At 40.6% G+C, this 24,994-nt stretch overlaps 1 protein-coding gene across 3 annotated transcripts in view; it reads left to right on the top strand.

Moving 5' to 3' along the window:
• LOC145256222 (rRNA-processing protein FCF1 homolog) overlaps window positions 1-24,994 on the top strand; it is a 106,326-nt gene that overhangs the window by 58,523 nt on the left and 22,809 nt on the right. For all 3 annotated transcript variants that reach the window (XM_080114842.1, XM_080114843.1, XM_080114841.1), the window contains exons 2-4: window positions 14,867-14,946; window positions 20,325-20,390; window positions 24,590-24,738. In XM_080114842.1, the coding sequence (XP_079970968.1) occupies window positions 14,867-14,946; window positions 20,325-20,390; window positions 24,590-24,738 (295 nt within the window). The remainder of the gene's footprint in view (window positions 1-14,866; window positions 14,947-20,324; window positions 20,391-24,589; window positions 24,739-24,994) is intronic.

Raw genomic sequence — 24,994 nt, 5'->3', positions numbered from 1 at the left:
CTTCATTTACCTAAAAAAAAGCAAAACAACAATTTCTAACTAATAATACTACGTCTCTCGTGTTACTTTTCTATAACCACGTGCCATGATTTTTTTTTCTTAGACCAAAGTTAGCAAAAAAACAAAAACAAAACAAAACAAACAACAATCATAAAAAATAGGTACTAGCGCAGAGAGTTATCCCGACGTAAATAATAACGTTATTATTTAAAAAGGCATTTCTTAACATGGGGAAAGGAGGGGAGGGTGTTTTGTACCTATTCTATACTTCAACCTTACAGTTGAATAAAAAAAAAAAACATATCATAAAACTTTAATTAAACTTGGAAATACGATTTAAAAAATAGCGCGGATCACTCTCTGCACTAGCACCAAAAAATAAAACTACTTGATCAATTTACTTGAGCTTTCGTGTACATTTTCTTTCCGTCGTTGGATACGTATACATCTTTTTCTTTTCCCTTAAGTGGGGAAAATTCCGCACATAAACGTTTTGAAATTAAAATCAATAATTTGGAATCTTTTTTAGTCCTTACAGTAAATAAAAATAATGATACTTATGTTACTGTGCTGAAATATATTTTGAAAGCTATTCTTAATAAATAGAGAAGGTGCTTATATATTTTTGGTACGGCGCTATTTTTAAATACTTTTTCCGGTTAGATTCAAGTTTCACGATATCACTCCCCCCCCTCTCTCTCTCTCTCTTTTTGTTAATTAAATTGTAAGGTACCTATTTACAATGCCTTCCCACGGGACAGAGTTAGACACCAGGGTCGTTTTTTAACGTGGAGAAAAGGTACAAAAATAAAAAATTGTTTCAGTCGTGAAGGACTGGGCAGTGGGCCGCTCCTTCACCGAAAGAGAACAAGAAATGGAAGTGCAGCAATGAAGAACAGATACTACACTTTGATCTTGTTTATATATTTTATTGAGAAAGAAAAAATTGAACATAAAAAACGTACAAAAAATTCAATTCAACAAAATTAGGCACAAGGCCCTACAAGAAATTGGGAGGGGGAGGGTACAGGGTCTTTTTGACTATGTAACAGATGAGACTTTGAAGTCTTACTCTTGACTGGCAACATTTACCAAAATACCTCAATCACTCTGTGGATCCTAATCTAACTAATAACCCCAGCGTTCAATGCAAAATTTAACTATGTACAATTTGTATATTCATTTCTGTATGTTGTGTGTGCATTTTTTTTTTTTTTTTTTTTTTTTTTGTGTGTGTGTGTGTATGTGTGAGAAAATAAAGTTCGATTTCATTAGAAAGAGTTCTTGAATTAATTGGCATAAAATGTTCGTGGAGTGGGAAAAAACTAATGAAAATGTTCATTTCAAAAATAAGGAAAAAACTACTAATGTGTTGTTAGTAAGACCCCCCTGTACTATTCTATGTGGCTAGATCCCCCACTGTTTTCCGGGGAACCGAAAACAAGCAGAGCATCCCTAATGGGGTTTGGGGAAGTCGCCTTAATGGAGGTGGGAGAAAATAAAGCAACGGATGGAGGGGGTAGGAAGGTGACCTCTGAGTAGGGGGATGACCGGGGGCATCAGAAAATAAAGATGAGGAGCAGGGGGGTTGGGCAGACTCAGAGGTTCTCTAATACCAAAAAATAAAATCAGGAACAGGATCTCATTTGTACCACCAGTCAAGAGTTACTTTACTGAACTTATAATGCTAACCTAGGCGGGATGGGTTCCGTAGGACCCAGCACCGCCCATGCCATGCCTAAGGAGGGAACACGTATTGAAACTTGGCTCCTCGACGGATGCACAAACTAGTGCTGTGCACCCACCTCTTGTCAAATTCCACTCTAGGCAACCTCTTCCAATCGCATCTGATCTTTACTTTAAGCAAATGTTTAAAGTAAACGATCAGATCCCGATCAGGAACAGATGTCCCTTCGTGGACCAACTTGAGGCGCGCGATCCAAATGGTCATGCGCGCTACTGCTAGGATTGCCAGGAAAACCAAACTTTCCTCCCTGGGGAACGGCGGCTCCATGTTGTACACAAAAGTTCCTACGTCGAGATCGAGCAGACACTCGGCATCGATGCGAGCTGTTACCCCCTCGACGTACTTTAATAGGGGCTGTATCCGGCTGCAACTAAAAAACGCGTGCTCGATTGTTTCGGGCTCGCGTTCGTCACAGCACGGACAGAAGCGACTGGTATGTTCTTTATACCGGAAAAGTACGTCGAAGAGGGGCAGCGCATTTCGGACCAGTCGCCAAGTCAGGGAGAATTCCGAGTTATTCAGAATCTCCCGTCCCGGCGCCCAACGCCATTGAGAACGGACAACCTCCATCGACCATCCCATCCGCCTACAAAGTGGATCCTTCACGGTCCCCTCCACTAAATCCCGATACAGTTTCTTCCTTGGCTGATCGAGGACATTGGTCCCCGGCAAAGCTCTAAGAGCGGTTCGGCATTCGGAGAAGAACTTGGACTCCCCCTTCGGTCTACGACGACCTTCTACCGAAGGGTTGGGTTTGAGATTGGGAAACGAGTTCTCAACCACAGGGACCCAAGGAGCGTCTCCTTCAAGCGAACGACCCAGGAAAGCCAATCTCTCGGCATTTCTATGACACAAGAGACTGGGCTGACCCAGGCCTCCCTAGCTCGGATTTTGAACACAGACCTCTCTGCAGACATAATGCTTACCCTCGTTCCACAAAAGTGAATCGAGGCGCCCTTGTAAGCGGGTTAGTCGTTCTGCAGGGAGAGGAAGTACAGACAAACGGTAAAGGATGAGCGGAAAGACGTATGTAGCACACGCCTCCGCCCGACCCTTCAAGGACAATTTCCTTCCAATCCAAGTCTTTACTGACGATTTGACCTTAGACTGTACTTCCGACCAATTCTTTTCCAGCTGAAGTCCCGGTCCAAACCAGACACCGAGAATGCGGACCGGTCTATCGGTCCAGCTGAAAATACCTGGAAGCGAGTTTACCCCGGTTCAGGCCCCCAACCGCAGGCCAACAGACTTGCTACGGTTGAAGATGGCCCCTGTTACTTCTTCGTATCGAGCGAGCGCCTCGACCACCGCTTGAACGTCCGTGAGGCAAGACACGAACACGGTGACGTCATCGGCGAACGCGGAAACCCTGGCTCGTGTGCCTCCAGGGAGAGCTATTCCGCGCAGGACTGGTGTAGCCGCCTCGTCCCTTAACTTGCGAAGGAGGGGTTCCAACGCCAGGACGTACAACAGAGGCGATAGCGGACAACCCTGTCGCACCGACCGAGAGACAGCGAATGACTCCGACAGCTTATCGTTGATCTGCACCGCTACCGTCGGCCTGTCATACAGAACAAAGATCCACTTGCGGAAGTCCGGATTAAATCCGGCGGCCTCTAGCACAGATCCTAGGAACCGATGGTCGACCCTATCGAATGCCTTGGACTGATCCAAACTGATCAGCGCGGCTTCGGCGTCGTCTTCTGTCCCCTCTATGATCGAGCGTATCAAGTGCAAATTGTCTTGAATCGATCTCCCCTTCACAGCATAAGTCTGGTCCGGTTCGATCAAGTCAGTGATGACAACCTGCAAGCGATTCGCAAGAATCTTTGCCAAAATCTTTAACTCTGTGTTTAGCAGAGTCAAGGGCCTAAAATCATCAAAGTTTTCCCTCCCACCATGCCGTTGACTTTTCCTCAGCAATGTGATCACACCCTTGGTCACCTGTCCAGGGATGGAACCCTGGGCAAACCAATGGTTGAACATATCCTTCAGAATAGGGACCAACATGGGCGACAGCCTCAAGTAAAACTCGTAGGGTAAACCATCAAGCCCCGGGGATTTGTTATAGCTGACCTGCTTCAACGCAGTAATGACCTCATGTTCAGTAATAAGACCATCACAGCTAGCCGCCCGAGCCGCCGTGAGGCGGGGCGAGTCAGCCAAATAGCTGCCAAACTCATCAACCCTGAGTCCGGGTAGTTGGGTGAAGCGCACCGATAGATGCTCCCGAAACCCCTCGCAGATCTCCCGAGTCGATACTAAGGGCTGTCCTTCCAGGTTATGTACTTTACGAATGTACCCATCCGAACCGCGCCTTAAAGCAGCCTTACGCTCAACAGCGTCAACATTCACAGCCTCGTTAGAAACTTTGTTTAACCTAGCCCTAACTACTTGACCTTCATACCGCTCGCTAGCCAAGCGGTTGAGATCTTGTTTAGCTAGTGCTAACTCTAGGGGGTCCCCCCCCTCCACCGCCCGGGTCAGCTTATCCTCTAAACGCTTCTTTGCCTTAGCCTTATCTATCGCGAGGCGTTGGCTATACTGGACAGAGAAGCGCCTAATTTTGGCCTTGAGACTAACCCACCACTTACTCCCTGTAACCGCCCCCACTAAAGCCCGCTGAATTAGCTCAGTGACCTTCAACCGGTAGTCCTCCAGCTCCAACAAGGTGCTGTTGAACTTCCAGTATCCGGCCAGTTTAGGCCTAGCACTTAAGCTCAAACGGGCCATAACAAGTTTATGGTCCGAGTGTCCTAGCAAGTGGAACGTGGGGCAAGATAGGAAGTCTACATCGCCTCTTCTAACTAACATCCGATCCAAGTAAGTGCTTGGATGGGAAGGCACTACAGGATGCCACGTCCACATCTCCCGCCCCGGATGATCCAGACGAAATCTGTCGACGAGATCGCACGAGGCCATCAGGTCAGACAGACTGCTGTCACACCACGCCGACCCGCTAGTCCCCCCGACCTTATCTATTTTGGGATCAAGGATTGCATTCCAATCCCCCATTAAAACTAACCGTTCCGGATCCACTAAGAAGCCCTCCAACCGTCGAAAAAAGGTTGCCCTCTCTACAGCAGCATTGGGAGCATAAACAGCAACAATCCGAAAAACACTACAATTAACAGCAACATCAACAACAAGCGCCCGCCCGTCCTCGCCTGCGTGAACAACATTCACCGACGCTGACAGGGTGCGACTCACTAGCAAGGAGATTCCACGACTATAGGTATTGCCATATGCTGAGTAGACATCGTAATCGTTTACCAGCACCTGACAATCCCCGTCACAAACAAAGTGGGTCTCCTGGATAGCGGCAATATCTACCTTGAGGGACACCAAGTCTCTCACAACGCGCGAGGCCTTGCTTCGACACCTGATGCCCCTCACATTCAATGTAGCCAAGTTCAAAGACATGATCACTTACCTCAAGCACTGTCACAGACGGGTCTGAAATCCTGGGCAGTGAGGACATGGCAGGCCTGGTCAAGGCTGCCGGTAAGTAAATCCGATGAAGGTGATCCATCCTTGGCCACGCCCCCCACGTCCAGGGGGAAGGTTAGTTTGAGTGCCCTGTATAGCGATGGGTGTACATACATGGGGATTCTACCCTCACATTTAAAGAAAATGTTGGTCAGTGAAGGATGGTCCCTATCCACCAGCTGCTGGCCTGGGATCGCATTCTTCGCTGCCTTAATCATTGCCCACATTCCTCCAGTCCTAGCGTCCTTGTCGACCCTAACGAAAGTGGTCAACAAGGGAGCGTCCTTGAATTTAGTGGGGTCTGTTACTAGGTCTCCACCGACTTTTTCAAAGTTTTTGAGTTTATTGTACCGGACCTTCTGTTGTCCTTTAAGGTCCGGAGCCGGTTGGAGAGGGTCTGTTTCACAAATCCTGCTTCCTGGCAGGAAGGGGAGCTTTTTGGTCCGTTCAGTGCGGACTTTGGGAGTGGGGGAGGGGACCTCTTTTGGTTGATGGGGAGGCTGAGCGCTTGGGGAGGGGGTAGCCTGCTCGTTTTCTTCTATTAGGCTCCTGTCACGGGATGAGGGGCGGGAAGAGTTTCTTGGGGCCTTTATAGGAGAGGGGGAAGGTTGTTCGGGTTGCTGGGGTGTTGAGATCACAGGGGGCTCATCCTGTGTTGTTGTTGCGAGGGAGTCCTTCTCAGTCTCAGTGGGGGTAGGAGGGTTTGCGCGTGTCTTGCGGCTTTTCCTCCTCCTGGCCCTCCTGATCTCTGTTGCGCTCAGGGCCATAGAGACTGTTGTTGTCTCTTCCTCTGCCTCTGACGCGGCCTCCTCCTCAGATTCTGGTAGTTTCCTCTTGTTTGAGGAGGAGGGTGTCTGTGTGTCCATTTTCTCCGTCTCGCTCTTCGGTTGTTCTTGGTCTTGGGTGACTGTCTGCAAGGATGGCTGTTTGTTGATCTTGCCTTTCTTTACGACCGTCACCCAGCCTGTCGGTGCCTCTGGAGGATTTGCGGCCGGCGCGGGAGCAGCGGCTTGATTTGTTGTCACGCTTGTTCCCGCCGCTTTTGTGGGCTTCTTCCCTCCATTCCTCTTTGGACAGTCCTTAGCCATATGCCCTTGTTGTGTGTACAGCCAGCAATGAGGCCTCCTCCCTTCCACTATAAGGGAGAGTGTCCACTCTCCGAACTTGAGTGTGGCTGGGATGGCGTAGAATCCAGCCTTGTCCAGGACCATCTGTACTTTGTAGTCCCCGGTCATGATGTTTCTTAATCCGCGGACCGGGGTGACTTCCTCTACGTCTCCATACTGGCTTAGGATAGCCCCCAGTTGTTTGGCCTCCATATAGCAGGGGACGTTTAGAGCAGAAACATTTGCTCTCCTCTTGTTCATATAGATGGGTTGGAGCTTTATGTTCCTGCTCTGATGGCAGGTCCTGGACAGCCTGACTGCGTCTTCGGAGGTGGGGAGCAGAACATCCCACTGTGCGTAACTCCTTCTACAGATGTAGTTGGCGGGAATGTTCTGCTCCAGCAACACGTTCATCATGGTGTCCTTGTTGACGCCCGTCAGACCCCTTGTCTTGGTGTCTGAAGTTATCAGCGAGAGCACTCTTTTCTCCAGAACTTCCACTTGACCCGGGAGGGGTTGGATGTTGTTCCCCTGGGTATACTCCTTGTAAGTGGAGTCGAAGAGTGCTCTGTAGTCTTCGGGCGTCAACTTCCCTTGCTGCTCTTTGGGGCCCCATGCCGGTCCTCCATCCTGGTGGGTGTCAGCTGGACTCGGGTTGGGGGGCGTAGCTGGTGTTGTGGGGCTCTCTCTTGTTATGGGCATTTTTGGTTTCGGAACTGGGCCATTACCAGGCAAAGTAGGCCATTGTGTCTTTGGCGTTGTTTCGTCCTGGCTTGGTTTGCTCTCCGGGCCGCTCCCTTTTCTTATTTTCTTCCTTTGCTGGGTGGCTGTCCCCTTGGGGGATGGAGGTGTCTCCCCTTCTGGTGCCGTGTTCCCAGCTGGAGCCTTGGTGGGTACTGTCAAGGGTGTCTCTCCTTCCAGCTTGCTTTTGTTACCACTGGCCGGAGAGTCACCCCTTTTCCGTATTTGGTCCTCTTGGGGAGTGTTGGGGGACCAATCACTGTCTTCCCCGCCGAATAGTGAGCAGATGGAGGCTATTATATCTTCGTCCAGCGCCTCGGTTTGGACCGCGGTGCTGTTTTCCTCCTTTTCTGTTGGGGAGTCGCCCTTTGGGGGAGCAGGGGATGGGTTCCCCGGTCTTCCTCCCTTGGTTCTGCCGTCCTGGGGTGCAGCTGGTTGGCTGGGTTCTGCACTTTCCCCAGCTAGTGACTTAACGGCAGCTTTTTCCGCTGGGTTGCCCTCTTGGGGAGCGGTTGCAGGTGCTTTTCAGGGGGGTCGCCGCGGGCTGCGGCCCTACCCTCCCGCTTCCTTCCAAGGTCGCCGCGCGCCGGGGCCCTACCTTGTTTCCTGGCGCCGTCTCGCCGGGAGATGCATCAGCTCCCTCACATAGGGAGTCGTTCGCAGTTGAGATGCTGCGCATTTGGGGTGACGTACCCCTCCTGCCTGGCATCGTGGCGGTTGCACTGGCCGCTGGCGCGGACCAAAGTGTAGTGGGGGAAAAGAAAACCCAGGGGAATGGAGGGGGAGGAGGGGGAGGAGCGGACTTTGAAGAAATTAGAGTTTTTGACTTCCCCTCACGGGGATGTCGGGTTAGCAGCTCAGATCCCCCCGCGAGGGGGGGAGAGCAGAGAAGAAAGACGCAGTGGGTGCTAGCGGGTCAGAGTGCCGCGTCGCAATTAAGAGAGAGAGAGGGGATAGGCATCCCTGCCCACAGAGGGGAGCAGAAACGAAGCACCCGCCCTACCCCACGTCACCCTACCCACTAACTTACCCCAACGGAAGCGAGAAAGAGAACCCTGTCTGCTCGATCCACTGGGAGAGCAGCGAAGATAGACAAAGTTTGGGCCTGGCAGGTCAGAGTGCTGCTCAGGCAATTAAGTGTTGAGAAATTAGACCATCCCAGTCTCGAGAAGTGAGACTGAAACGAAGAAAAAACAACATGCAAAAACAACAAATGAAAAAAGAAGGTCTCAACTACCAGCGATAGTGGTGTTGGTCCCGAGATTCCAGTCTCCCAAAAGAGGGGATCGGTTTCCGGGTCCAAGCTCCCACAAATGTGGAGTCGGTCCTCTAGGTCCTGACTCCCCAAAGGAGGGGGTCGGTCCTTGCTAACAAAAGTTAGTAAGAAAAAACACCTTAACCTAGCCCGAAAGCCCGGTGGTGGGTCAAGTTTAGTAACTGAGAGAACAGATACTACACTTTGATCTTGTTTATATATTTTATTGAGAAAGAAAAAATTGAACATAAAAAACGTACAAAAAAATTCAATTCAACAAAATTAGGCACAAGGCCCTACAAGAAATTGGGAGGGGGAGGGTACAGGGTCTTTTTGACTATGTAACAGATGAGACTTTGAAGTCTTACTCTTGACTGGCAACATTTACCAAAATACCTCAATCACTCTGTGGATCCTAATCTAACTACACTTTGATCTTGACCAAAAGGCCAAGTAAGGTAGAAGCACAGAATAATTACAAAACACTCTCCACTTCCGCGTGCTACCAAAAATACATAAGTACCTCCACCGCCGCCGGTTATTTTATTTAGCGTGTTTCAAGTGCATAAATGACGTTTCTGAATTTTTTGAGATGAGGATTGGTTATTCGTATTATTTGAATTCATCGGACTACTGTTCTTATCTGGAGTGTGATTTTCTGAACGTTTCGGTCGATGCAACCTCCGTCCTTCTTCAGGTGTATCTTGTTACTCGGAAATGTTTCTGTCGAACTCGTAAGGACCCAGTGGTTAAAATACTTGGAAAAATCAATGGATTTGTATTACTATGAACATTCGAAAAAGTTGCAAAAAAAAAACAAATATATAACAAATAAATGTTATCAATACTTTTTTTTTCTTTTTTTTTTTTATACATGGGGTTCACCACTTATCAAGGCCCAGGAGCCACTCGGGGATAAGGGTTATTGTGTGTACAGTAATCAATGGGATAGTATCGTAGTAATAGTTTCTACCTAACTAGATATTTGTTTTAGTGTTTTTATTTAATGTAACATGTTTATTTAGCTTGAAAAACATAGTGTTTACCAAGGTATTGGAAAATTTAAAATGGCACCCGACTCTCTTGAACACAGTAAGTTTGGGAAAAGGAGTTAAAAATAAAAAAAATCTGGACAAAATACTGTTAAAAACCCACAAAATATATGTCAGCCTATGTCACGGTAACATGTATTGAGCGAGTTTCTAACAGTATTTTGCATAGTTTTTTATTTTTAACTCCTTTTCCCAAACTTACCGTGTTCAAGAGAGAGTCGGGCACCCTTTTTAATTTTCCAATACGTCGGTAAGCACTGTATGTTTTTCGAGCTGAATAAACATGTTACATAAAATTAAAACACTAAAAACATATCCAGTTTGGTAGAAAAGTAACTTATCTTGCCTTTGATAACATTTAATTGTTTTATATGTTTGTTTTGTGACAACTTTTTTGAATCTATGTGTATAATAATACAAACCCAAATCAATTGTAAAAAGTGATATTCTCCTGAAGGTTGAAGGTCTACTCTTCAGTGTGGGCGGCCGAAAAAAATACAATTGCGAATTGCTTAGAACCTCTACACAGTCATGACTGACGGAACAAGAGCATGCTACCCTTGTGAAGTAAATAAAGGGTTTTGCTTGAAATTTCATCTAAATTCCTGAGTTCAACAAGATACACCTGAAGAACTTCTTCAGAAAGTTGGAAGTTACATTCATCAAAACGTTGTGAAAATCACATTCAGGATGAGACAGTAGTCTGATGAATCCAAATAATATGAATTACATAAGTGTTTTTTTTATTTTAAATTTTTTATTCTTAATTCACCTCCAAACAAAGCAATACTATTTGGGATCAGATTTGCAGAGATATTATGTAGGGAGTTGGGCAGTGAGATGTCTGTTCACATTACACTTGAACATCTGTATTTCAGTACAGTCAGGGAAGCAGAGGCCTGGGAGGGAATTCAAAGGTCTAGCAGTTTGAGAGAAGAAGCTATCTGAGTAAAAAGCCTTTATGCGATATTTATTTTTGAGCAGAACGAACATAAGGGACTTCCCCATTATAAAAAAAATAGGGAGGATGTTGCAATATTTTGGACGTATAATGGGGTATGATCCCACACAGTCGGACGATTCTATTTATAAACTATGCTGCTAGGAACTGACGAATCGAATTAATTCACATTCTGCTACCAACCAATCAGAAACCAGAATATCTCCATAAATATTAAACCTTTTCTGTAGCAATTTCGCACGTTTTTTCCGTCTCGACACAGTAAGAATATTTTGCTCTGTGGAAGTGTCTACTGCAAACCAGTCACCTACCTCTCAAGACTTGTTTAGAACAACGAACCATCGGAAACTGTTCTGTCTACTGCAAACCAGTCACCTCTCAAGACTTGTTTAGAATAACGAACCATCGGAAACTGTTCTGTCTACTGCAAACCAGTCACCTCTCAAGACTTGTTTAGAACAACGAACCATCGGAAACTGAGAGGTGACGAATCCTGGCAAGATCAGTATTGTTTTAAAGCTAAGTCCTTCGGACGACAAATATAAAAAAAATCAGCCCAAAACATTAATTCCTTCACCCTCAACTGGCCAGTTTTGTACAAGGAGGAGGGCAGATTTTTCACCAACATTTTAGCAAGTCATCATCTTCTTTTCGATTGACTTCGCTTAATTTCAATGTTCTGAACTTCCAGTCGGACAATGGAGATATTGGCTAAGACGTCACGTTTTTTTTTTTAACCTTTTTTTTTTTCTTTGCGTTATAGGTTCTTGCCTGCCTACTACCACTTTTTTTTTCTTTTTAACACCTCTGCCTACTGTTGGTATGATCCCCCCCCCCCCGGTTGTTCCATACTACACCACCTACAGACACCTGAGCACCCCCGCTAGTGTTTTGATTCCCTCCTCCCCTCCCGGTGTTCCTTACTACACCACCTAAACGGGCAATGCTGGGTGCACCCGCTAGTATGTGTGTGTGTGTGTGTGTGTATATATATATATATATATATATATATATATATATATATACTTCGTTTAATCACATAATAATAATAATAATAATAATAATACGAAAGTATAATTTTATGCTTAAACTTTAAGTATTTTAACAGTGCTCAATACATAGGTAGAGCTAGCTAGTAATTTATAAAATTTTGTATTTGCCATATATATTTTTATAAATTACTAAATATATATATATATATATATATATATACATACTAGACTACCCATGACCTGTTGGGTCAGTATGTTATATTAGCGATGAAATTAATGTATAAGCGTGACACTTGTGACGTAAAGAAAATGTTTTTTTGTGATATAACAGAAACATTTCTATGAAAGTATATTAACATGTAAAGATAAATTTCTATGAGTCGTTCTGTTTATAATTGTTTTTGAAAAAAAAATAACTTACAGCCATTGAATTAGAAGTGGTTTGCCGTACTTATAGGTAAATGTGCACTGAACAGATACCATAAAAGTTAAATTAAAATTTTGATATATCTTTTAATTAAAACGCGAAAAAACTCCAAAACAATTGGGACACTGAAAATGTATACAGTAAAACAATACGTTTTATTGTCACGTTGATTATTTATTTGTAACGTAATTTAAAAAAAACATATTTTCGGGGTTATTTATTTATGTTGGTAGTGTAGAAGAAAATAATTTTGAATAATAACATTAATATTTCAGTGCGCAGGTCAAATTCTGTGAAAGTAGCGATTTGTGTTTATTTGTTTACGCTGTTATGGGTTTACGTTTATGTATGCATGCGGAACTGGAAGTCGTAAACCAGATGTGGGTTACAACACCCGTTACAAGGTCATTTGAGTTAATAATTATATATATATTACATATAAAAGGCAAAATGTGTGTGACCATTTCATGTATGTCTCGCAAAGACTTTTTTCGCCGACGCTCCCGGGGGGGGTACGATTGCTTAGAACTATTTATATACTCTCTAGATAATAATATCTACAATTTGGGAACGCGGGTCGCCTCTAGATTTATTTACGTCGACTTTTATGAGATTCGCGCGATTTCGCTTTGTTGCCTGTTTGTCCTGCTTTTTAGTATAAATAAAGTGAAACTAAATTCAAACGGCGTTCTCGACATTGCGCCGGAAAACGTCCAGAAGCAATCAGCTTTGATCAATGTGAGACCAAACTCTATATATCAGACAATTGCTATTCAATTTGGACAATGGGGAGCTGGTTTCCCCCTCCCAAACATCTTGGGGAAAAATCAGTTAAAGTTTGGTAAAAAAACCCAAAAGCTGCCCCGCAGCAAAAAACTCATTAATGAAGTCAAATAGAAGCAGCAGAGTTAATTTTTATTGCGGCCACGTGCCTTGCAGCAAAAGTTAAGTCCGCTACTTCTAGGACCTCATTAATGAGATCAAATAGAAGCAGTAGAGTTAACTTTTATCGCGGCCACATGTCAATTCTGTTTTTATTACTTAAATTCAAACGTGTTTCCGTTAGTATGTCGCGGTGGCCCAGTGGTTAACGTTACACGATTTTTTTTTCACACTTTAATTTCCAACTTTGTCTCAAGGGTTCGGGTTCGATCCTCATACTCACCTACCAACACTTTTTTTAAAAATTTTACCCCCCTCCCCCCTCCAGGAGTTTTGATTTACCCAAAACCACACACCCCTTCAAACACCGGGGCAATGCCGGGTACCCCCCGCTAGTATATATATAATGAAAAATTCTATTCTTCAAAAGAATTAAAACAGAATTGACTATGCTTCCCCTCTTGTTTTAAGCGGAGAATAGAAAGGTAAGTACGAAGCATCTGGTGGCAGCATTTAAATTTGTAACAATTATGTTTTAAAAGAGGGATTAAAACATGATTAAAAAATTTTTAATACATTAATATAAGAATAGGATAAAATGTTAAAGTATGATTCAAAATAATATTAGGATTTCATTTTTAGTTTTAACTCTGCATCCTTGAGCCCACAAAAGGTCGGGGAGAAATCAGTAGTATCTACTTAATATAGTTTTCTAAGTAATGATATAAGCTAAGATTATAAGTACCTTTCAATATTGGTGTAACATCAAATAAAGGTATAAACTGTAGATAAGTATCGACGAATCTGTGGACTGCGTGCTACCTTTGAGTCATAGCTGCACAATAAGAGTTAAACCATTCTGCAGTGTCTGGTTTGCTAAAGAACTTCCGTGTGGGAACGTGTGCTTCAGTTGCTGCTTTGAACCATTCGGTAGCCTCATTAGCATATTGTTCCGCAGAAAGAGAAAAGATCTGTTTTGTACTTAATAGATATAAATAACAATATAAATATATTTAACATTGCTACAAATGGATCTAAAATAGGCAATCTGGCATATTCCTTGAGACAAGGTTGGCAAAATAATCTCAAATCCTATATTACATAAAAGGAACCAAATTTTCCTAATCACCGGTATGTTACTATGTAAACAGTTTTAAATTAGCAGGACATAAGCAATATAAACAGAACTTTTTTTCTTTTTTTTTTTTTAAAACAATAAATACTTTATTTATTTTAAACATTATATACAGGACATATTTTTTTAAAATTTAAAACAATATAATCACATATTTGATAATTAACTATTAATAGTTTAATTGTAATTTATTTAATTAAAGAATGATACTTTTAAAAACAATATTTTAATTTATGAAATAAATGACATTATAATTATTATTATTAATATTATTATTATTATTAGTAGTAGTATTTTTTGGATGTAAAAATCATACTTTTTAAGTATTATTATTGTCATTATCATTATTATTGGGTTTATTAATTTAATTTATTAAAAAAATGACATTATTAAAATATCGTTCTTACGTCCAAAAAATACTACTACTACTACTACTAATAATAATATTAATAATAATAATAATGTCATTTATTTAATAAATTAAAATATTTTTTTAAAAAAGTATCATCCTTTAATTTTAAAACAAATTACAATTATTAATTATGTGATTATATATATTGTTTAAAATAAATAAAAACTTTATTATTTATTTATTTAAGTTCTGTTTATATTGCTTATATTTCTGCTCATTTTAAACTGTTTACATAGTAACCTACCGGTGATTAGGAAATTTGGTTCCTTTTATGTGATATAGGGTTCAATATTATTTTGCCAATCTTGTCTTGAGGAATATGTCAGATTGCCCTAAAATATAGATATGAAATATCTTTGTGTTCTTCTGATTTCTAAAGTTAAAAAAAAAAGTTCCCCTATAATAAAATACAGAAATGTAATCATGTATCAACATGGGTAGCAGACTCGTTATTTTGTATTAATTTGGATTGGAAGAAATGGTTTGAACTATGGTTAAAAATACACTGTTAATGTATATTAAACTACAAAGATGGGAAGTAAGGTGTATATGACAGATTTACTTTTCTCCAAGGGCGATAACTCTCTTTTTTACAGTCCAAGGGAAATAACTCTAATATTTAGACCTAACATATGTAAATGAAAAATGTTCTTTCTATATGTTTCAGGCAAAGAGAAAATCCAAGAACAGTAGCAACAAAAAATTTGCTTCCATGAAGCGAATGATCAGCCTCAAAGATGCTCGCATGTGAGTTGACATTTTCTATTTCTTTGTTTGAAAAGTTGAGATAATATTTCATTGCAGTAAACTTTTTAAGAAACATGTATGCTTCATTCTGGAACTGAAACCTATGCAACTGAGGATTGAAGACATGCGTGGCATGGAGAGAAATGATGTAAAATTCATACAGAGGATGTGTACTGCGTGTTTTAAAGACATGCTTAAGATCTGATGACCTCAGAGGAAGATAAAATCTGAACAGTATAGAGAGAGGTGTTCAAAAGAGTAGACTCCAAAGGTATCGCCGTGTTGAAAGAATCTATGAGAGTTTTTGGGTTAGTAGATGTAGAACAGTTGAGGTAGCAAGTTCAGTTCACAGGGAACGGCAAAGGAAAACATGTGTGGGATGGGTAAATTCCATGCCAATTCCAAAGTTCGACATGATGCATACTGAAGATAAGAATAGGATTTCTAAACAAGCACTTTGGTTTCTTCATAAACAAGTAATTTTTTCTTTAACAACCAGAGAATGCCACATAAGTACAGGTTTCTTTTTCTTTTTAAATATTTTAATTGCTACATCTTAATCTATATCTCTACTGATATATAAAAGGCACTTTGTCTGTGTGTGAGAATTTGTTCCCTATGAACTCTGAAACGACTAAGTTGATTTTATTTTTTATTTTTTTAAATTTCACACAAATGTACTTTGTGTCTGTGAGTCTTCTTGTATCAAAATGTCTCTAAATCATATCGGTAATCAAAAAATTCCGATTAAAAAAAAAAGGAAGTCCAATTTTGACCAAAGTTAACATCCTTATATAGCCTAACATCATAAGCATTTTAATAAGTTTTATCACTGTACAAGCAGAAGGGCCCAGCATATAAAATCAACAGTAGATTCTTGGATAAAACAGGGTGTGTTTGAAATGAATGTTTCTGCTTAGAGCACACTTGAACCATGATACTTGACTTTTGCATTTTAAACTTTAATTCAAGCCATTATATATAATAATAATTTTAAAAAATCAACAGTATGTTCTTCACAGTGCAATGTAAGCTACAATGTATTGTGGACTAAGTCACTGCTGGGAGTTATGTGAAACTTTATCCCCGTACAATACTGCAATGGGTTCCCAACTAGAGAAAGGAAGCAATCGATTTTATTGAAAAATGGACGATTTCACCGATTTCGATGACAATATAAGAATTGGAAGTCTTGACAATACGGCACAATCACGTTGACACACCGGTTCTCACCAGATCATTGAAGTTAAGCAATGCTGAGCCTGGCCAGTACCAGATGGGTGACCATTTGGGAAGGCGAGGCGCCGTATGTACCATGAGGTAAAATACCAAATTGAGAAACTGGCGCTGTCTATCCTTCTCTCAAAGGTAGATGGGAATCTCTTAAGCTGTGGTAGGCACCCTGTCTAGTGATGGCGTCACGATAAAAAATACCCTTGATAGCCCTGGCGAAGCATCAAGTATTCAGCTACTGACAAGATTTGAATTACACTACAAGACTGTTTTACAAGTACCTTCGTTGAACATGCTCTGATGAACTCGTAGTATATGTCTCCTTGATGTACATATTCCCGACAAGCAGCAAAATGAGGTCCCGAGATGCTGGAAAGTCTTTTACAATAATAATTTTTCCCATAAGCTACTCTCGCTTCTTCTTATTTGTCCCTCAGTCCTTATTTCCAATGAGTGATGTTTCTGACAAAGGGTGAAGAAAAAGCTGCTCTCCAAGATGACAGTACTTCCTGAACAGTAGCCTGAGATGTCGGAAATTTTCTGTTCCTATGTCTATCCTTGTGGCCATGTCACTCTTAAGGGTACTGGAGGTAAACGTTTCATCTGGGCTGATGTTATCCGCCTGATAGTCCTGAACCCGAACCTTGGATTAACCACTAAGGAGGCCGTCCTATCACCAGGTGCAAAATACTGGGACTGCTGTATTGCCATTTGATGAATGAACTCTGGACCATGCAGTAGTTTCTAGTGGGGCCTCTCGCTGCCATACTAGTGGGTAATTGTTACGGCATTACCTTATCATGGCTACAAAAAAAAAATTTTTCTCTCTTACTTTCTCTCTCTGTCCTGCTCTAACCAAGTCTGTCAACCTGTTCCACAAATCCCAATCCTCAACATGAAATACCTCCAGAAAAATATGTGTAAACCTAGAACCCCATCCTACAATGTAGACCTCCTACTATCATGTCTCCTTCTCCAACATAAGGGGTCTACGTTCCAACCTTCCAGAGGTTGAAACCCAATTACAGGAGACAAAACCAGACATATTCTTCCTAAGCGAAACTGGCATAAGGCTGACCACTTCCCTTGACGAATTCATAATTAAAGGATACTCTAACTTAACATCTAAATCTGACCCCCAAGATCGCCATGGACATGGAATATGTGCCTATATTAAAGATGGCTTTCCATGTGGTAGGGATATCTCCACAGAAGACCCTAATTTACCTTATATGTGCTTCCGGGTTGCACTTGCTTACACCACTGCATTTATATTTGCTCTCTATCACCCCCACAACAGCGGAGTTATTATCTTTAAAAGCATATCTGAAAAAATTGACCATATCCTGTCTGCTCACCCTTCAGCTAACATCCACATTTGTGGTGACTTCAATGTCCACAATGTGGAATGGCTGACCCACTCTAACAAGACAGATGATGAGGGGGGGGGTTCTGTCATGATTTTGCCATTGCCTATGACCTCACTCAGATTGTTCATGAACCCACCCGAGTACCCGATACTTCCGGTCAGTTTGCTAGCCTTCTAGACCTTTTTCTCATAACTTCCCCTGAGCTATGTTCAAATTCCGTTCTGTCTCCTCTGGGATCTTCTGACCACTCGGTTGTATCAGTTAAGATAAAAACGAAATGCAATAAGTCTTCAGATGTACCTCTCCACCGTACTGTATATCGATACTCTACCGCTGACTGGGATAGCTACCGTACACTTATATCTGATCTACCCCTGCATTCCATGTTTAAAAAGGATGTGTCCTCCATAGCATCAGACCTGACTGAAGAGCTAATTGTAGGCATAGACTGATTCATACCATCCAAAAAATTCCAACAAAAACCTAACAGCCAGCCATTGTTCTCCCCTAAATGTGCTGCTGCCATCGTGCATAGAAATCACTTTTTCCATAGCTACCAACGTAATAGATGTACTGAGACTAAAGCTGCTTTCAGGACTGCCAACAACCACTGTAAAAGAGTAATAAAACATGCAAGAGAGCTATATGCTCAATCTGTTAAATCCAAAGTAGCTGAGCAGCAGCTTGGTTCCCACCAGTTCTGGCAAGTAGCAAACAGGATCTTGAACAGAAGCGTGCGTTCTATCCCAACTATCATCAATGGACGCGAGGTCATCTCATCAGCATCAGACAAGGCCAGACTATTTGCATGAACTTTGCAGCTAATTCTACCCTATGCGACAATGACCATCAACTCCCTGTATTTCCTCCTATAACAGACAACACGCTATGCAACATACAAATATCTGTGTGTGAGGTCGCCAAGCTAATCAAGAAACTTGATTCCAGTAAAGCAACTGGCCTTGACGGCATTTCAATCATTGTGCTGAAAAAGCTTCAACCAGAACTTGCCCCCATACTTACAAAACTCTTTAAGCGTTGCCTTAAAGAGAAGTGCTTCCCAACACCCTGGAAAATCTCATCAGTATTCCCTGTATTTAAGAATTCATGGGATAAGTCATCTCCCTCACAGTACAGACCAATAAGTCTCCTGTGTGTCATGAGTAAGCTGCTGGAATCCATATTAAATAGAAAAGTAGTCAACCACCCCAGCAGAAATAACCTTCTTAGTGACATGCAATATGGTTTCCGCTCTGCCAGATCTACAGCAGATGTGCTAACGGTTATATCTCATAGGATTAGCGAATCTTTTGATAAAGGCTTCCTCTCTAGGGCAATTGCTCTTGACATATCAAAGGCCTTTGATAAGGTATGGCATAAGGACCTACTTCACAAGATTTCCATCTACGGTATAACTGGAAATGTTTTCTCGATCATTAAATCGTTTCTCTCCGATAGGCTCAAAAGAGTAGTGGTTGATGGGCAGGATCTCCCAAAACACACACTTAAATCATTTGTTGACATCTATGCTGATGACACGACCATTTATGGCAACACATCAAAGGCCGTAAATGACAAAGTTCTCTCAGATTCTCTCTCCTCTAATCTTGAGCGCGTGATACAATGGAGGAGGAGGTGGCTGGTTACTTTTAATGCATCTAAACCAAGCTCCTATCTTTACATCATCAACGCTCTGATCCCCATCTGGCATCAATTGTGATGGATGGCTCTCGTCTGGGTGAGGCCCCGTGTTTTGACAAGCTTCTGGGCTTGACCTTTACTCCTGACCTGAAATGGAACATGTACATCAAGTCAGTTGCCAAGGTCGCTGGGAAAATGGTGGGATCCTTCTACCGCTCCAGAAGATATCTCACCCCTGATGCAATTCCCTATCTGTATAAAAGCCAAGTACGTCCAAGGATGGAGTACTGCTGCCACATCTGCGCAGGAGCTGCTAAAAACAGCCTATCCTGCCTTGACAGAGTACAAAATAGGCTTTGTGGCCTAGTGGGTGATGCCCTTTTCTCTTCCCTGCAACCTCTCTCCCACGAGTCTGTCTTTGTTTTATTGTTACTACCATGCCAGGTGCTCGTCTGAACTCCAATCTCTGGTCCCCCCCTCGCCAATCTTTCATGATAAACACCCGCCTAGCTGAAACTACTGTCAATTTTCCCCACTCCTTATCTGTGCCAAAATCAAAACGTAGATTCCATGAACAAAGCTTTTTTCTTAGAAGTGCACACCTGTGGAACTCTGTTCCGGTTGCCTGTTTTCCACCTGACTACAACCTGGATGTCTTCAAGTCCAATGTAAACAAATTCCTGATGAACTGCCCCCTTAAGTAAAGCACTTTATCAAATCTCTAACACTAACGTACTGTACACACAATAACAGTTGCTTCTGGGCCTTGCTAAGTGGTGACTACCCTGTAAAGAAAAAAAAAAAAAAAAAGCTGCTAAACTTTAGAATTCATTCCCTCCCTGTTTCTTGCTCTCCTGACTGTACTAACATACAGAAGTTTAAATGTTCAGCTCCTCACATAATCCATTGTAGACATTAGTAATCCTTCACGTCAGAGTATTTATTTTTTTTTGTTATTATTTGGGTATTCTTCGTTGTGTATCAGTTTTTTTTGTTTTTTTTTTGTTGAAGTTTTCAAAGACTCCGACTCCATTAAATTTGTATGATTCCACATTTCTCATATTTGACAAAACACATGTATTTCCCGTGAAAGAAACTCCTTGTTTTGACTGAAAGTTATCATCTCTTTTTCAGCAAACACGACCAACGTAAAAAGATACCAAAGAAAATCGACAAGAGTAAAATCACTCTGCGTGACGCGTAAGTAAATCACATTCTATTATATTTAATTTTAAATGCAGGTATTGTATTATGTGTTTGGTACCATTATGTAACACTGTGTTACGATAATACTTCTCATAGGTATATATCAACATTCCATGTATAAGCATGTCGACTACATACAGGACTCTACATTACGAATGTAACACTCGCATTTGCGAGTGATTTTTCAAAGTGGCAACTAGAAATAATGCTTATCTTTTGGCGATTGTATTTCTTTCACTGATGATCTTCCAAAGCTCATCACAGAGTTAAACAATAAAAGTGTAATAAAACAATGTTTTTTTTGGGGTTTTTTTTTAACGAAGGCGGTTTAAAAAAAATATTTGAAGAAATTAGAATGTTTATGCCTTCAAGTATCAACATAAAATTTGTTGTATATTTAGAATTACACTTATTTAAAAAAAAATACAGAAAAATCTTTATGTTGCAATATTTTGGATGTGTAATGGGGTATGATCCCACACAGCCGGACGATTCTATTTATAAACAATGCTGCGAGGAACTGACGAATCGAATTAATTCACGTTCTGCTACCAACCAGTCAGAAACCAGAATTGCTGCATAAATATTAAACCTTTTCTGTAGCAATTTCACGTTTTTTTTTCCGTCTCGACTCTGTAAGAATATTTTGCTCTGTGGAACTGTCTACTGCAAACCAATCACCTCTCAGGACTTGTGTGTAACAACGAACCATCGGAAACTGTTCTGTCTACTGCAAACCAGTCACCTCTCAAGACTTGTTTAGAACAACGAACCATCTGAAACTGTTCTGCCTACTGCAAACCAGTCACCTCTCAAGACTTGTTTAGAACAACGAACCATCTGAAACTGTTCTGTCTACTGCAAACCAGTCACCTCTCAAGACTTGTTTAGAACAACGAACCATCTGAAACTGTTCTGCCTACTGCAAACCAGTCACTTCTCAAAACTTGTTTAGAACAATGAACCATCTGAAACTGTTCTGTCTACTGCAAACCAGTCACCTCTCAAAACTTGTTTAGAACAACGAACCATCTGAAACTGTTCTGTCTACTGCAAACCAGTCACCTCTCAAGACTTGTTTAGAACAACGAACCATCTGAAACTGTTCTGAAACTAAACATGGCTTACACTTCTAGACTTTATGATGTACATACTCGCCACGGAACAAAGATGTCATATTCTAAAAATCATGTGGGTTTGGCTAATAACTTTTCTATTTGACTAGTAAACGAAAATATTTAGTTGTCAAAGGTCAACTAAAGATAAATTTGTCCATAGAGCCCTGTACATCGATTATTTTAGTTAATCGTTTTTGAGTTTGAGTATTTTATTAGTAAGTTTGCAGATGGATTCACCTTCTATCCAGTTATCTGTAATTGGTTTCAAGCAATAATTTAGTACTTTAACTAGATAGTCTGTGTGAACGGGATATTTTACCAATATCAACGCATCTATACTATTATCTATTTGTCTGCATGTGTATGCTCAGGAAATCCTATCTCTATAACAAAGCATATAAATTTATAAAATATATATTCTAGTATTGGGGAAGGGATAAACAACTCAAATGAAAGCATGATAACCATTGAAATAAAGTTTATACATAGATATGAAAACTTATGCCTGTGTAATTACTTTGTACGCGTTAAAGTAAAAAAATGTAACTTCCATGAAACCATTTAAATGATAAATAAACCTGTATATATGTTTACAGGTTGTTAATTTGATCATCTAGATGTATATTATTTTGAAATAAATATATGATATTTTAGGTTTTTATATATATACTAGCCTGGGTTCTTGGAGGTGTGTGTTGAGCAAGAAAAAAAAAAAGTGGTAGTAGGCAAGCAAGATCGAACCCGTACTGCAAAGTAGGAAAAGACTGTAAAAAAAAAAAGTGATGTCTTTGCTGTTGCAGACATCACAAAACCGGAAGTGACGTAGGTTTAAATTAAGGCTAGTGAGGAGACGACTTTCGAAAATATAGTCTAAAAAAGCGACTACTCCTTGTAGAAAAGTGCCCAGTCAAGGGTGAAGAAATTAATGTTTTTAGCTAATTTTTCGATATTTGTCGTCTGAAGGATCGAGCTTCAAAATGACACTGATCTTGTGAAAATCTGTGACCTCTGTCGAAAGTTTTAGGCAGACATGTAATCATAGATACATTTGAATAGACAGGTGAAATATATCTATAATATAAAGCTGAATGTCTGTGTGTGTGTCTGGTCATGAATAGGCTCCTATATGGTTGACTATTTTAAAAAACTGATTACATATAATGATAGAAGATGTATCGAGACGAAGGAATGGGTATGTTTGATCGGGCAGAACGGTGGTTCATTAAAATTGTGGGGTTTGCGCCGGGTCCACAAAGTATGGAAATAAAAAGTTTAAAAATTTAAAAAAAAAAAAACGTTTACAAGTGTTTTTGATATAGATGTACATAAGAATACTTTGATAAGTATGTTTTAACTTAAATAGGAATGGTATAATAAAATTGTGGGGTCTGCGTTTGCGCCTGGCCTCCATAGAATGGAAATAGGCACAAACTTTAATAAAGACTTTTCATATCTATCTGCGTAAGTATACTTTGATAATTATGTTTCAGTTTGAAGAAATATGGTATAATAAAATTATGGGGTGTTCGTTCGCGCCTGACCTCCATAGAATGGAAATGTGTCAAACAAAGTTTAACAAGGTTTTTTAATATAGATCCATAGAATATTGTGATAAGTGTTTCAGTGTGAACAGGTATGGTATAATAAATTATGAGGTTTATCTATTTTATTTTTACTTTCATCATATTTTGCTTTGGTTTTGATACCCCCAAATTCGAAGCTATCTCTTCCTTTTCATAACCTATCACACTTTCATAAATCAGAGTCCATTTTCTGTAGGCTGTTTTTGAACCCAGTCAATGACAGGTACTTTTGCTAGTATATATATATATATATATATATGATGATGATATTTGTGTATACGATGATGATGATATTTGTGCAGATTTTAATTCTTAAAGATGACATGTGATTGTTGAAAATTCTAATTACTTTGAAGATCTTAAAATGTTTTTTTTTTTTTTAATTTTTTAAAATTTATTAAAAAATTTTTTTTTTTTAAATTACTCTTTCACCCCAAACAAGACACAGTAGGGGCTACTATTTGGGACATAATTTGCAGGGACACTATGTAGGGAGTTGAGCAGCACAATGTCTTTTCATATTACACTTGAACTTCTGCATGTCAGTACAGTCAAGAAAGAAACTATTAGATTTAAAGGCTTTTCAGCATCTAGGGATCACTACTGTATAGGGGTGAGATTTTGCTGCTTATCGAGGTGTACAAGGGCTTGGAGTTGATCAAAGCACCTTTTTTAAAATACTTGTCAAATAGGCACAAGGATGCAACATTTCATCAGTGGGACAGAGGTTGGAGTTTGCTTGACAGAGCAGAACCTGCCAGGTTGACGATTCTTTCTTGAACCCTGTCTAGGAAAGAAAGGCTTGTAGCAGATGCACCAACTCAAATGTGGCATCGATATTCCATACATGGGCAGATGGTGACCTTGTAGAAGTTCAAGATATTCTTAGGTGTAAGTAACTCTCTAACACAGTAAAGAGAGCCCACCTTCTTCGCAGCTGCCTTGGCAATGCTCTTAATATATTTGTTCCAATCCATGTTCCCTGTGAATGTTAAGAGCTTTCAGGTAGTGTATCATTAGCCTTGGTTATCAGTGGTTCAGAAGGCTTCTTGTAATTATTAAAGGAGAAAAGCTTTTCACAATGTTTCGGTTGATATAGCCTCTCATCTTCTTCAGGTGTTCAAGGACCTGGCATAGTGGATAAAGTACTTAGTAAAATTCAGTTATGTTACACTCTTTTGGAGGTTGAAAGTTCAATCTTCAGTGCAAGTGACACTTAAAATGCAATTGCAAATTGCTTAGGACTTCTACCCAGTCGGGGTAGATGGAACGAGAGCATGCTAGCATTGTTGATTAAATAAAACGTACTGTTCAAAATGCTGTGCTGATTTCCAAGTTCGAAAGAAAGATTCCAGCATTCAAACAAGATACACCCGAAGAAATAATCATAGAATTTATGAATTCTCATCTCCAAAATTCAGAAACAAAGTCAAAATTATTTGTTTTTTTCTTTTATATTTCAAATATATATTTTCAAATTCTCTCATTCCAGACCACAAACATCGTCTGCTTTGTTCTTCACATACAACACACAGCTTGGACCTCCATACCGGATTCTTCTGGATACCAATTTTATCCACTTCTCCGTCAAAAATAAAGTTGACATCATTACTGGTTTGATGGACTGTTTGTATGCAAAATGTAAGTTGCTATCAAGATATCAATTCGACTACTAGAGGATGGAGATTTATACCCTGTTATCTTAATTTCCTGGTATTTTATTTATACTTAACAATTTCTGTTTACTTTGTATGTACATGTCACTTCTGTTGGTTTTTGTGTTGGTCTTGTCTGTGTGTACGCAATTTGCCTGTGATTTGACTGTTGGAACAAATGTTGAAATTTACAAACCAAAAATAAGTCCATTTTTTTTTTTTTCTGAAAGGATGGAGTACAT

Source organism: Euprymna scolopes, chromosome 32 (assembly GCF_053919585.1).
Source record: "Euprymna scolopes isolate OS-2025 chromosome 32, ASM5391958v1, whole genome shotgun sequence".
Lineage (NCBI taxonomy): Eukaryota > Metazoa > Mollusca > Cephalopoda > Sepiida > Sepiolidae > Euprymna > Euprymna scolopes.
The sequence above is the reverse complement of the archived record's forward strand: the minus strand, read 5'-3'. Positions and strand labels throughout refer to the sequence as shown.